This window comes from Furipterus horrens, unplaced genomic scaffold (genome assembly GCF_987537825.1).
Source record: "Furipterus horrens unplaced genomic scaffold, mFurHor1.1.pri manual_scaffold_16, whole genome shotgun sequence".
NCBI lineage: Eukaryota > Metazoa > Chordata > Mammalia > Chiroptera > Furipteridae > Furipterus > Furipterus horrens.
Window position 1 is genome coordinate 250869 of NW_028327186.1, and position 15550 is coordinate 266418.

General features: G+C 45.7%; 1 protein-coding gene across 1 annotated transcript in view; it reads right to left on the reverse strand.

Moving 5' to 3' along the window:
* The window catches only part of LOC149991938 (gamma-tubulin complex component 5-like), a 44387-nt gene that overhangs the window by 18971 nt on the left and 9866 nt on the right, over nt 1–15550 (reverse strand). The window contains exons 7-11 of the mRNA XM_090263674.1: nt 9501–9618; nt 6465–6554; nt 5187–5280; nt 4002–4248; nt 1071–1273 (exon numbers count right to left, since the gene is read on the reverse strand). Coding sequence (XP_090119800.1) covers nt 1071–1273; nt 4002–4248; nt 5187–5280; nt 6465–6554; nt 9501–9618 — 752 coding nt within the window. The remainder of the gene's footprint in view (nt 1–1070; nt 1274–4001; nt 4249–5186; nt 5281–6464; nt 6555–9500; nt 9619–15550) is intronic.

Genomic DNA, 15550 nt, shown 5'->3' on the forward strand with positions numbered 1-15550 from the left:
TAAGAAATTAAAAATCCATAACAAGTGTGATAAGATCCCTATGAAAAAGTCACCTAACACAGGAGATGAGCACACATCTGTGGTCCCTCCCAGGACCCCCTGTGAGTGACAGTTACCCAGGGACAACACGGACATGGTTTTCCTATCTAAATGGTGCATTTAGCAAGATGACCATTAAGAGTGAGGACATGCCTAGCTGGTATGGTTCAGTGGACTGAGCGCCGGCCTGCAAACCAAGGGGTTGCTGGTTCGATTCCCAGTCGGGACACATGCCTGGGTTGTGGGCCAGGCCATACAAAAGGCAACCAATTGATGTTTCTCTCTCTTTCTCCCTCCCTCCCCCTTGCTCTAAAACTAAAAAAAAGAATGAGGATATGATTTCATTCTACTACACTTTCGAGTAGGAAAAACTGCACAGCTGAAAGAAATCAACCTCCTTTCTATTGAACTGCAGGACCGAGATGGTGAGAAAGCCAAAGCACACCAGCAAACTGGGAATCACACCTAAATAAAGCACGAGACCAGGCAAACCTGCAGCTTTCTAACTAGTCTCTAGTGAGCGCTCTATTTTATTAAATTGTGGTAAAAAACATAGAACATAAAATACACTACCAACCATTTTTAAGTGCTCAGGTCAATCGGGTTAAGTAGATTCCCACTGCTGCGAAAACAGATCCCCAGGACTTTTTCACGCTCCAAACTGCAACTCTGTCCCCATTTCGTCCCTCCCCTCCCCCAGCCCTGGTAACCTCCGTTTCTATGACCGGGACTGCCCTAGATGCCACACGTCACAGACTTGTGTTTTTATTTAAGAAAGGGTTACTGGAGCTGTCTATGTCAGAAGCTAGCTGCTTTTCTCAGCTTGCTTTTATGCTTTGCTCTGTCCGTGCTGCACCCTTTTGGCGATCATGGCGATTATAACCTAGACGCTAATTGCAAAACCGAGCGTGAGTGTCCGACACACTGTGACTTAAGAACCGGTTTTACAAAGAGCTACGACAGCTGAGCCCCACGCCTCTGCCTGGGGAGAATGGAGCCACACGCTGGAGACTAGACAAGGGGTCCCGTACCGTTTGCTCAGAGGCTTCGCCCACGTTGTCATATTCAAGAATGGCCTTGTACAGGGTGTTAAGCAGATGAGATGCCCGAACAACGTTCCGCGTGTCCGGGGGCACTTCTGCTATCCCGGTGCTAAAGACTTTCTGCAGAACCTTCAGCTGGCCCAGTCGAGGTGACAGCCTGTCCACCACTATGGCAAGAGTGATGGTCGTATCTGCCAAGGATCAAGGAACCACACTCATGAGCCAGGAAAAGCATGCCGTCAGACAGGATATAAATGCTCAGCCATGAGGGGAAGGCAGAGCAGACAGGAGGATGCTGGGTTTCCATCTCCTGTAACAGCAGGTTCATTTTCCTAAAGAAAGTACCGCCTGCCCTGGCTGGTGTGGCTCAGTGGATTGAGCACAGGCCTGAGAACCACAGGGTCACTGGTTCAATTCCTGACCAGGCACACGCCTGGGTTGTGGGCCAGGTCTCCAGTGTGGGGTGCGTGAGAAGCAATCACACACTGATGTTTCTCTCCCTCTCTTTCTCCTTCCCTTCTCCACTCTCTAAAAGTAAATAAATAAAATATTTTCTAAAAAAAAGTACCACCTAAGGGGGGAAAAAAAAATTCAGTAGAAAAACAATGTACAGAAGAAGCTGACAAGAAAAGAAACACAAGTGATTCTTAGAAAGACACTTGACCTCACCTGAATCCAAAAATGCAAATTACAACTACAGTGGGCAAAAAAAATATACCCCAGACTACAGTGCCACTGCTGTTTCAGGAAGGGGAGGGGAGGGGAGGGGAGGGGAGGGGTCTGGCTACAAAGGGGCGGCGAGAGTGAGCCCTGAGTTCTGAATGTGGAGGAGTTATGAGAATCTACACCTGTGATGACCTGACTCAGAACCACACACAGATACCACTCCCCCCACCAAAAAAGCTAGTGCCTGCGGACACCCAGGGCCGCTCTGCAGACACTCGGTGTGTTAGGCCGCGCCCGCTTCCTAGTTGGGACCACAGGCTGTCGTCGCGTGCAGGGTCAGCACCGGGAAGTGGGGTGAGGGGAACCCAGGACTCCGCACTACTTGGTGCAGCAGCTGCTGATGAAAGCGGGGGAGGAAGACACCACAGAGTGGCCATTTCATACCAATCATATCAGTGAAGATCCAAAAAGCTGGATTAGACGCTGCCTGCAAGAACGGAAAGTCGCTTATGTTCCTATGGGATGGCGTGACGGAATCTACCGGAATCCCCCTAGGCGGAGCACGCCTGCCTCCGCCCAGCACAACCCCTCTTAAGAATGCATGCTACGCGGACAGGGACCCCTGCGGCACTGACAGCAATAGCAAAAGCCAGAAACAGCCCCCCAAGTGCCCACCCAAAGGGGACTGGCCCATGATACATCCACACAATGAAGTGCTAAATCTGTGAAAAAGGAGGAGGAGGCTCTTTACATACTCATAAGGTAATGATCCTCAAAATCTAAATCAAAAAATAATGTGAAGGGAGCAGTTGACAGACTTGTAGGTCTGCACGCATGAATAAGCATTAATTGCATGTGTCCAAGTTATTTCGGGAGAGTGCCCGAGAAACTACGACTCAGTTGCCTCTGAGGAGAGGAACTGAGTACTCACCTGGAGAACTGGAGCAGGAGGAAAAACTTTCTTTTTTTTAATCTTCACCCGAGGACATGGTTATTGATTTTAGAGAAAGGTGAAGGAAGGGAGGGAGGGCAAGAGGGACAGAAACATCGATGTGAGGGAGAAACATCAATTGGTTGCCTCCTGCACACACCCCGACTGGAACTGAACTGTAACCTAGGCACATGCCCTGACTGGGAATTGAACCTGCAACCCTCTGGCCTATGGGACAAAGCTCTAACCAACTGAGCTACACTGGTCAGTGCAGAAAACTTTTCACCATCTTTGGTTACTGTTTGGATTTTTAAAGGTAATTTTAGCCCTGGCCCATGTGGCTCTGTTGGTTCAAGCATTGTCCCGTGTACCAAAAGGTTGAGGGTTCATTTCCTAGTCAGGGCACACACCTAGGCAACCGATCGATGTCTCTCTCTCTCTCTTCTCTCTCTAAAACCAATGAAAAAATGTCAAGTGAGGATAAAAAATAATTTTTAAAATAAATGTATACATGACAATTATAGGTACCCCCGTAAAACATGGTACTTCTATAACATGGGTAGAGAATTGGAGAAAACTCCCATATAACATGAAATCAGGGAAATCCCCGTACAATACTGAACATGATAAAAGCTTTTTAAGAGCAAAAGGTAACTCATTTAAAATTTTTCATTCGAGCGCCTATGTCCTATCAGTTTACTCTAAAAAGCGTAAAGAAAGGCCTAGATTTAGCCAAACAGTTAGTCATATTTCTTAAGTGAAGATCTGCACAGAAAGGAGCACAAAGTTTAAGAGAGAACTTCAAAAGTGCTTAGCACCGTATAATGAAATTTATAAAGATCTCTCAGCTAAAAGCAAGCCATCTAAAATAACTGATTTTTTGCCAAAAGTACAGCATAGAAACCAAGATAATGTTGAAGAAAGTTCAGAGGATGAGGGTATCTTGTCAAAAAGAAAATACATTCGGCTGATGGAGCTTAGTAGTGATGACAAAGAAAATTTTACTTAATTCATATTGATATGTAATACTTTTGATAAAAATTGCTTTAATAAAGATATTTCTCTTAATTATAAAAACATAATATTACATTTTTTTTTAAACTTTTGGAACCTAACCTCCCTTTTTGTACTAGTTCTTTGTCTCGTATAACACGGATTCGCATAACACGGCATTTGTTAAGAACCTAACGACCGTGTTATTCGGGGGTTACCTGTACTTATTTGCCATGTAATTTTCAAACCTTATATCAACTAATAACTTAAATGGCATTCCAAGTATGAGTTACGTGTCTTATGAGTGAAAGAGAAGAAGATTGAAATACCGTTATTGATGATACATTTCTCGATTTCTGTAAGTTCTTCTTTGAAAGTAATGAAGTATTTGTACAGGGCCCACATGAAAGCCTGGTAAGTTCGAAAGGGAGCTTCCGGCAGCTTCTTGTGGCTGCACCCGTTTGCGGGCAGCGGGCTCTCGGAGCTGTGCCCCATGACGTCATCAATGAACTCCTGGAGGCGGAACACAGCCTGCCCGTAGGCCGCCATCTGCTCCAGCACCGACCGCAGGCAGCTCTGGGGGGCCGCGAGATAGAAGTGGAAAGCTGCCGTTACTTCAAGTCAGCCTCTGCAAGCGTTCAAATCCACATCTCCCTCCCCGTAAAATAGTTCTCCGGTGGCTGCTCTGAACACCGTGCTTAGGAGACGACAAAGGAATGAAATAAATATTTAGCTTTAGGTTCAAAAGATAGTGTGAACATTACTTTCCACAGAATATGGAATTGAGGCTTATACTTTATTTGACTGTAATAACTTTATTTTTTTATTTTATTCTTTTTGAGGCTTATACTTTTTAAAGACGCATTTCAGGTAAATGTACTAAAGGCAAAAAAAATTACAGTATACAGCTTTCCCAATACAGAATGACAAATAAAAAGGAAAAAACACAAATCAAACAGAACCTCACACACGAGACTAGAGAATTCTCTAAGCATTATTAAGATAAAACAAATTAATTTTGCCTTTTGGGGTCTTAGATATATTTAGTAATCAGTTTGAATACTGAAAAATGTTCTGAAGTTATATACAGTAGTTCCTCTCTATATCACGGTTCACTTATCGTGGCCTCACTGTATTGCAGGATTTTTAAAAATATTATATTTAATTATTTATCGCAGATTTTTCGCTATATCGTGGGATTTTGCGGTACTGTATACATATGTTGTTAAAGTTACATAGGTTTAAGAGTGTAGGATATGTTTAAGAACATCAGTAGTGTTTTAAAAAGGGTGGAAAAGGTTAAAAAGGAGTGGGAAAGGTTTATAAGTGTGTGGGAAGGGTTTATAAAGCCTTAAAATATATATAAATACTAAAATAAGTGTAAGGTTCCTACTTCGCAGATTTTCACCTATCACAGGGGGGTCTAGAACGTAATACCAGCGATAAGTGAGGGAATACTGTAACCACGGTTTACATAAATGCTATTTAATTATTATAATATATAGTTAACTTACATGTGTCAAATGGGTCACTGTAATGTTGTTTCTCACAGTTACCTTCCCATCTGCCAACTGAAATATAAAGAGCTTTTTGACTCCTGAAAGTAGCCTGAAAAGAAATAGGAAATATCTGTGTACTTTCAGTATAGAAAAATATTCACTACAGCAGTGATTAAGAATTGTAATAAAAGACTCAGAATTGGGGGGAAGCAAAGAGGGCTGTAATTAGAAAACAGAAAACATTAATCTTTTAATCTGATTACCTAACACTTAATATATTTCAATATCCTTAGAGAGTTCAAGAGTGCTGTCAAAGCATCTCCTCACATAGGGGACATTCCACACAGACCCTCCTGGTTTATTTTTGTTTTGTTTTTAAACATTTTATGTATTTATTTTTAGAGAGAGGGGAAGGGAATGAGAAAGGGAAGGAAACATCAATGTGTGGTTGCACCCAGTCATGTATCCCGACTGGGAATCGAACCAGCAACCACTGGTTCACAGGCCAGTGATCAATCCACAGAGCCACAACAGCCAGGGTAGATGCTCCTGTTTTTAAGAATGTCAATATCAAGCCTTCTGGCAAAGGACTAGAACCTGGAGATCTCAGAATGACAGTTCTACATGTCATGCTTTTCAGTTTCCTTTTTGTGGGAACACAATCTGATTTCTTACCTCCTGGTCTCCAGGTGTGGGGCACAGGCTACTTCCATGATACGTTCTGCCTATTACAAGCAGTAAGTAGCAAAGTAGAAACCTTGCTTTGAACTCACATATTAGAAAAGTGATGACTTAGTCTAGTTAAATGATGTATTTATTAAGCTATTCAAAATGAAAGAAAAAAAAAAGTAAACACATCAAAATCTCAATCTCCATGGCTGAAAATAAAGTTTGGGCTTCTTAGGTTGCCCCAGTGCAAGTCAGGTGCCTCCTGGGAACTTTTTAGGGTTCATACCTAAAGGCCTGTTTCTGGTTTGCATGTGAAAACCCCCTGAACACTTTTCTTTTTTTAAAGATTTTATTTATTTATTTTTAGAGGGGGGAAGGGAAGGAGAAAGAGAAGGAGAGAAACATCCATGTGCAAGAGATACATTGATCAGTTGCCTCTCACACACCCCCAACTGGGGAACTGCCCGCAACGCACGCACGTGCCCTGACTAGGAATCGAACCAGTGACCTTTCAGTTCACAGGCCATCACTTAATACACTGAGCCACACCAGCCCGGGTCTGAACGCTTCACTTTAAACCACTAAAAAGTCTTCTAGGCTATTAATTAGGGCAACAGGACTTACCACAGGGTTTCCCGAATAACCTGCGTCTCAGTGACAAACACTCTGTCGTCCGGGACGTATAGCGGGTCACTGCTGTACAAGTGTTGGTCCCTATTACAAAGAGAATAGCAAACGTCAATGCAAAGGTTTCTCATTTGGTAAAATTACTTCTCAAAGAATTTATGCAATTTAATGGTGATTTAACCAGCACTCAAAAAGCAAGTAAACATAACACAGGCTCTAAAGGCCCTGCCATATCCATTTTCGCAAGTCACCTAAAATACTCCCAGGAGGCACTTTCAGAGTGATGCCAACTGTTACGTTTATTGCTAATTGAGGCAAATACTTAAACTATGTATCTTTTTTTTTTTTTTGGTCAAAATAGTAATGGTGTTTCTGCAGTAAGTGCACTGAAGTGGAAATCAAATAAATGGCCTTACAGCAATCCATTTACGTTGAAAATCAAAAGACAAATTAAAATTAAAACAGTATGTTCATTTAAAACAAAAAACATAATTGAAAACTGTTCAACTAACATTGTTAAAAACACGGCCAGTTTAAATTTCAGGGATGTACTTGATCTAAATCATACATCAAACCAAAATTAACATCAAAGATTTTTTTTCCCCCAAAGGACACACAAAGCATAAACTTTTTACTTCCCCAGCCAGTCGATGCTGCAGTTTAAAGGCTTCAAGGTGCACAAGCCGGTGCCTGGACTTCCCAGGGACAGGGCGGGGCCAGGGGCAGGAGGGGCGGTGTAGGAGGACAGCTGTAGGACAAACGGCAGGCATTTCTCTGAATCTGTGGCACAGGCACCAGCCCAATTTCCTCTTCAGCCCAAGGATGGGTTTCTGTCTCAGTTTAATGGCAAGAAGGTGCGCAAACCGGAGGTGGCCTGGGTCTCCCTCCAGGTGAGCTGGGCTGGGTGCGTGTGAAGGGAGGCAGTGCCCACAGTCACGGAGGACTCAGCTCTGGAGAAAACGCCGCGCTCCTGCATCCGTGAGGGGCACGTGAGCTGCCTGCTAGCCCCCAGGGGTGCCCATACCCCATACCTCGGCCCGACACTGCCAGTTCCTCATGCACAGCTACATGGGAAGCATAAAAGCCTCTGTGAACGCCTTTTATTTTTTATTTTTTTATTTTTTTGCGGGGGCATCTTAGGGAAAATGTGTGATGGGTTTTTTATTCCCCCACTGGCAAAAACTACGTATCCACAGCCCTGGCCGCATCCTGATATGCCAAGGTTGCGGGTTCAATCCCTGGTCTGGGCACATAAGGAAGCAACCAGTGATGCATCAATAAGTGGAACAACACATCAGTGTTTCTTTCCCTCTCCCCCTTCCTCTGTCTAAAATCAATCAATAAAAATAAATTACATATCTACACACACACTTAAGACACACACACATGTCCATTTCCAAGAAAACATTCTTGCCTATGACCACAGAATCCCAGCATCCAGCCATCCCCAGGCTGAGACGGTCTAGCAAGTGCACAGATGGGGCGCAGCAACATGTGCGAGGCTCTGTGTTGTCACACAGTGAGAGGGCAGGGAAACCGAGGGGCTACTCATGCGGAATCTGCTTTCTGTCCAATCTCAGGTCCAGACTGTGGGCCTCATGCCGTCAACCTAAGAAACATCCAAACCTGAAACTGATGACAGCTGCCGGGAAGCAAAACCTCAACAGACTGAGAAAATTCTCAGTATATAATGTAATCAAAAGAGAAGACGTCAGCAGGGCGCATGAAATCCACGGGTGATAGATTAGGGAGGCGGAGAAAGCAAAGCTGGCGGGGTGGGGAGGAGAGGGGAATCTCTGCAATCCGATAAAAAGTAAAATGACAGACACGTACTTCTTTCACACAGGTGGGTACGGGAGAGTAAACAATCAACAGTTAACACGATGGTAACAGGGAGGGGGTTTGTGGTCTCCCTCTGGTGCGGTGCCTGTGCTTTGAGGGGTCTGGAAAAAGGAAGTCACTTGGACCTTCCAAAGGCAGCTTATCTTAGATGCAAAAAGACAGCAGACAGGCTTAATTAGGCACAGATGACCTTTGCCAGGGAAGAGTCCAGCCTCGGACATGACTGCCCGCCATGACCTGCTTTTAGTCAGTTTTCATTTCAGACCATCCTGTGCGGTTCCTTTCGGTGTCCAAGTTTGCAAGGCCGCCATTCGGGCCCCCCGAGCTTGTCAGGAGTGTGGCCCCTTTCTGTACACAATGCGGTGGGTGACTGGATGGCCCCCGGTCACTGGGCTGAGGGGGAGTGACTGGGCAGAGACCAAGCAGGACAAGCCTGGTGCAGCACAGCAAGGGGGCCGAGCTCAGCGACGGGGGCCAGGAAAGGAGCACTGTCAGCAGAGCGAGGCCCCATGCGCGGGGGGCACAACTTGTGCCCGTCGTGCCCGCAGGGGCCGGCCCCATTCTCATCACCAAGGACTCTACCCTACTAAGGGCGCCAAGCCTGTGATGGAGGAAGGCAGCCAGAGGCAGCGCAGCCGCCCTGTGCTGCTGGCCTGGGACACAGGTATCCCCGAGTAAACTTATCCCATCCTCGCTGCATTGCCTCAGGACGGTGACCACAGGCACTGTGTCACTGTGCCCATACTGGCAGGACCCGCTGACAATGACATCTCTTTCTCATCAGCTCTCACAATGCCACAGCGCCTGACTGGCAGCCACTACAACATCTCTGTCCCCCACCCAACAGAGGTCACTCACTCAGGTCTCTATCTGGATGCCAGCGGAGCAGGGGCCTTGTTTGGGGACAGCACCGGGCCCTTGAAAAGCCAACCCAGCAGCAGGCGCTCAGGCCAGAGGCCCCGGGCAGCAGTGCGCATCCGACCGGCACTACGCGGCCCCCCACTGCTGCTCTGTACAGGTGGCCGCTTTAGTGGGAAGGCCTCACTCACCGGCTGCTGGGGACAGGAGGGGAGGCAGGGGTCCAATGCCAACCTAAACCCAAAGTGGACGCCTGCCAGAGATTCAGCTCCGGCAGGGCCCCAGCCGGAGTTCCTTCTGTTAACACATGAAATGAAGAAACCAGGCTCTTACCAGACAGCAGCTAGATTGGAGTGCAAGTGCGAGCTGTGGGGGAGCCGCGGGGAGCGCGCCGTCCAGTACTGGCGGACCACGTGCTGCTCCAGCCAGCTGCGGGCGTCCGGCTCGTCCGCTGCAGGGAAGTTAAGGCTTCGGTTAGGCGTTAACGAAAAAACACAAGCGATTTGGCAACAATACCTGAACTCATGACTCCATTCAAATATTCAACAGAAAAAGGCTCTCTTAAAATAACAGTTAGGCTCCATTTTCTTCCTTTTCTTCAAGTCTCTTAATATCCTTACCTATCTTCATATAAACGGTTTTAAAAGTTATTGTAGGGGACTAGTACTGCTGGTGGGTCAGGGTTCGGAAAACAAGAAGAGTTATCATAGCCCTGGCTGGTGCAGTTCAGTGGGTTGAGCGCCGGCCTGTAAACCAAAGGGTCACCGGTTCGATTCCCTGTCAGGGCACATGCCTGGGTTTTGGGCCAGGTCCCCAGTTGGGGCATGTGAGAGGCAACGGATTGATGTTTCCCACATCAATGTTTCCTTTCCTCTCTTTATCCCTCCCTTCTCCCCTCTCTGAAAATAAATGAAATCTTAAAAAATAAATAAATAAATAAGCTAATCCAAGCTTGGGTCAAGATGACAGAGTAGGTAAGCACTGTGCTCACCTCCTCCCACAACCACACCAAAATTACAACTACACTACAGAACAACCATCATTGAGAACAGCCTGAAGTCTAGCTGCACACAAGTCATCCAGAAAGAAGTCACGCTAAGACGGGTCCCACACCCATATGTGGTAGCTGAGAATCAGGAGGGATGTCCTTGGCTGCTAAGGTTCCCCCTAAGGGGCCAGAACTCCCAGCCCCACACCAAGCTCCCCTGCCTGGGGTTCTAGTGCTGGTAGGAGGAGACCCCACAATATCTGGCTGTGAAAACAAGCAGAGACCCTGTCCATCCAGGGGAGATGGTGTAACAGAACCCCTGGGCTGCTCCGATTGAAACAGAACCCACAGGCTGTTTAGTTAGGGGCTCAATTGCCTGCTGCCAGAATTATAACTCTGAATACCAGAGTTTGGTGAAAAGAAAAAGAATTGTTTATTTGCACATAGTTCTGCCGCCCCCTCCCAGACCTGGCCAGTCTTAGGAAAGTCAGAAACACCGTTTCTCTACTTCCTAGGCACAGTTCAGCTTTACCAGTAGCTGCCAATCACTCAATTCTGATTGGGGAGGTCCTTTCTGTGCTGTGGTGCCCTCCAGCTCTCAAAGCAGGACCGCCTGGATTCTCAGCCTCCTTGCAAACTGCCTTCTTCCTGCAAAGTGCATGGATCTCCTCTCCTCAAAACCGCGTGGCGAGAGCTTCTTCTTTAAGCAGCCTGGAGGCCCCCTCCTCCAAGCCACATGGAGGGAGTCCACGAGAGCCAGAGCCAGCCTCTTAAAGCAGCCTGGAGACCCCCAGAGAGCCGGAGCCAGCCTCAGAGCCCCACTAACATGTCTGCAGCTGCTTCTCTCTCCCTCACTTCGTCCCCTGAGGCAGTGGGTGTTGCAAACAGTTCTGACCATTCACAGAACCCTATGCAGGCTCTGTAGGCTCCTTCCGTACCATCCCACAGTCCAAGACCCCTCCCATCTTCCTGAGTCTTGGAAGTAAAGCGGATCTTTGCAACACTGTTTCCAGCCAGTAGCTCCAGGCATGCAAGGGCATCCTGAAAGCTGCTTCCTTTTCCCCATCCCCCAGCCGCAAACTCTGGGGTTTGTTTTTGGACTCCCCTGTTTCTGTAACAATGGGAGTCTAATAGAAACCAAGGAGCCCACTTAAAGGGCGTGCAGACTTGCCAAGATGTGGAAGCAACCGAAGTGTCCCCTGATAGATGTGACAAACGCTCACAATAAAAATACTGGGAAACAGGACTTGAGCAGCAAAGCGAGGCCTTCACTTACGAGTCTGCAGAGCCGGGCGCACCCTCACAGCCAGGAGAATGTGCGCAAAGATGGCTGGTTTTATAGTCTTAGCGTCCCCACCCTGAAATTGCCAGGGTAAAGTGAAATTGATTAGCTTCCTCGCCCTAAAGTGAGAGGATCAGCTCCCCCTCCCCTCTCCTCCTTGCCCGTTTCTTCATTACTGGTTACTCGGAGTTACAATCTAACACGTTCATCTAAATGCCCCTATTGTGATTTGTAGATATGCCCGTGCTGTCAACTCCCCTCTCAGAGATCCTTTAATTACATTTGCACTTTGTTATTGCTGATTTTGTACTGGTCTGGGAGTCACTATGTCCTTGTTTCCTACATAGACAACTGGATAAAGAAATGATGCATATATAATGGAATATTACTCGACCATAAAAAAGAATGAAATCTTACCGTTATTGACAAAACTGATGGGGCTTAAAGGCATCATGCTAAATGAAATGAGTCATACAAATACCATATGATTTCACTTATATGTGGAATCAAGAAATCAAAATAAATGAACAGTATGGAAGCAGACTCATAAGATGCAGAGAACAGACTGATGGTCACCAGATGGGAAGGAGGTTGGGGAGCTGGGTGAAAAGGTGAAGGGATTGAGAAGTAGAAGTTGGAGGAGCCAGTCAAGATGGTGGCAGAGGCAGATGTGACTCACCTCTTCACACAACCACATCAAAATTACAACTAAAATAGTGTGGGGTTGAGAGGTGGGGAAAATAGACCTCAAAAAGAAAAAAAAAAAAAAATTACAACTAAAATATAGAATAACCATCAGCCAGAACTGTCAGAAATCGAGTTGGATGGAAGTCTAACAACTATAGAATTAAAGAAACCACATCCATCGAGAAAAGTAGGAGGGGCACAGACATGGAATGGGCTGGTCCCTCACCCATGTGTGGTGGATAAAGATTTGGAAGGGACATCTCAGGAGCGAGGGGACCCAGCCCCACACCAGGCCCCCAGCCCAGGGTTCCAGTGCCAGGAAGATAAGTCCCCACAGCTTCTGGCTGCAAAAACGAGCGGGGATTGAGTCAGTGGAAGCAACTGCTGGAGCCCAAAGCAGTTCCTCTTAAAGAACCCCCACACAGACTCACGTGCTCAGACTCACTCCCTCTGAGCTCCAGCACCGGGGTAGAAGCTTGAAAGGTACCAGTGGCACACAGGGAGGAACTGAAGTGTCTGGCATCAAGGCCAGCAGAGGCCATTGTCTCTCTTCTAAAGCCTCCCATAACAGAGCTGTCAGGCTGTTGCCATATCTGAGACTCCATCAACCTGGCGAACATGAGGCCCAGAGACTCCTCCCCACTGAACTTACCGGCCCACCCAAGCTCCGTTTCCATATGAATGGCTGGTGTTGGCTCCTGCTTCACCACTTCCTAAATCCTCTCAAGCAACAGCCGGCCTCAGTGAGCCTCCAGCATAGCATTAGCAGCAACCAGCCTAGATTCACACCTTGGCTTCCCCTGGGAATCTCCAAGCCCAGCACAAGTAGCAGCCATCTCAGATTGCTTTATAGCTCAGCCAGGGCGGCCCGGGGCAGAAAACAGGTGGGGGCTGACCGTGGCCTGTATCGCCCTGGAAACCCCAGGGCCAATGCACCCAGTGGACAGCTACAGACAACGTCAGAGAGCCACCACGCTGACCCTGCACAGCTGATCCTCCACGGAGGGTGGAGGATGGTGGTCAGTGGTCACAGGCAATCCTTGCAGCTGACTGGCCCGGTTCAGTCCCTCCCACTGACCTGCTGTGGGCAACCACTCCTCGTGGTTTAAGGAACTGCAGCCCCGGCCTGAGCACGACGAGCCGCCAGCTTTCTGGCCATGCTCGTCTCTAAGTCTCAACATAGGCTGTGTGTGGAGCATGGCTGACAACCACGCAGAGGGTTGCCATGGGAATTGGATCCAAGGATGGTTGTTATGCTCATTATGCTTTAGAACTTGCTCTGCTTTCCTTATCAGTAAGGTAACATAAACAACCTCTAGCAAAGAGTATATGAGACCTTGGATCTGGTCAAAATGTTTTATGGACCCTGACACAGGCTGGTCACTGTGGCCCCTGTACTGGTATGTGTAATCTGTTACTGTCAAATGCCTAATGGCTATTGACGATTTATGAATTTTAGCCTTGTATCTCTCATATGTATCCTCCTCAATAAAAGGCTTAAGGGATGAAGGTTTGGTCTCCACTAGAGAGGCAGTCACCTTCCTTCCCCCAGACATAATAAAGTGTCCTGGGTAAAAGTTTGTTCCGCCGCAGTCACGAAGCCTCTGCTGGACAGAGCAACTTCCAACCGAGCCTAGGGGGTGTGTAGCACCTCCGCCATAGACTATCAGTTGATTTCTCAAAAGAAACTTTGTAGGCTAGAAGAAGCTAGCAAGAAGTATTCAAAGTGATGAAAAGCAAGGACCTACAACCAAGACTACTCTACCTACCAAAGCTATCCTTTAGAATGGAAGGGCAGATAAAGTGCTTCCCAGACAGGTAAAGCTAAAAGAGTTTATCATCACCAAGCCCTTATTATATGAAATGTTAAAGGGACTTATTTAAGAAAAAGATCAAAACTATAAACATTAAAATGACAACAAACTTACAACCATCAACAACTGAATCTAAAGAATAAAAATAAAAATAAATTAAGCAAACAACCAGAACAGGAATAGAATCATAGGTGTGGGATCATTTGGAGAGTGATCAGCTGGGAGGGAAAGGGGAGAAATGGGGAAATGGTGCAGGGACTAAGAAGCAAAATTGGTAGGAACAAAATAGACAGGGGGAAGTTAAGAATAATACAGGAAAGGGTGAAGCCAAAGAACTTACATGCATGATCCAAGGACATGAACTAATAGGGGTGAGGTGGGGATTGCTGGAGGGAAGGTGGTATCAGGCGGGGGGCGGGAGGGTCAAAGGGAAAAAAATCAGGACAACTTAACAGCATAATCAATAAAATATACTTAAAAAAACAAAAAAATGTAGAAATTGGTAATTACAAAATAGTCATGGGGATGTAAAGTACAGCACAAGGAATATAACCAATAATATTGTAATAACCGTATATGGTTTCAGATGCATTCAAGGCTTACAGGGGTGGGGGGGTCACTTTCTAAGTTATATATATGTCTAACCACTATCCTACAAACCTGAAGATAATATAATATTGAATGTCAACTGTAATTGAAAAATTGAGAAAAAAATTTTAAAATAGTTCACCCAATCCAATAATGCAGTAAAAAAATAAAAATAACAGAATGATCAAGGAATTGTAGCTCAGGAATTCGGGGATGATTTACTATCAGAAAATCTATCAATGTAATAACAGAGTAAAATAAAAAAATTATAGGATTATCTTCCAAATAAAGAATAGAATTTTATAAATTCAATATTCATTCCTGATTAAAGAGTCCTAGAAAAACAGAAATAGAATGAAATTGTCTCAGTTTTATAAAGGCCACATACCCAGAACCTACATGCGAGCCCTTCACATTTCAAAGGGGAATTTCAGGTGCAATCCTCTTAGGATGAAACCAACCCACTTCCTGTGGCCCTGCTTCCTCTGTAGACTAGGGGGCTGGCTAGAAAACAGACACTGTTAATACGCCTTGAAGAAGACATAACATATAAGAACCAGTAGACGGAGAAGAAACTGTCAATATATGCAGAAGATGCTGATCCATACAAAAATCCTAACGAATAAACTGTTATAATGAAAATGAAAGTTCAGCAAGAAAGTTAGATATAAGAACAATTTACAAAAGTCAATAGTGTTCTACAAAAGCAATAAATAGCCACTCACAACAAAAACCGTTAACACTGTAGAAATTAACAAATAGATACTTAAGATCTTTATAAAGAAAATTTCCAAACTCCAGTTAAAACAAAGAATTAGAAGAAATGCAGATATTTTCATAGGACGAATGTCAAATCTTCCCTAAGCTAAACCTGTAACTTCAATACAATCCCAATAAAAATCCCAGCTGGATTTTAAAAATGTAACTTATCATACTGCTTCTGAAATGTCTATGGAAGAATGAAAGTCCACAGAAAGCTAATCCAGTTCTGGAAAAGAGTAAAGGAGGTGAGGGGGAACTTGCC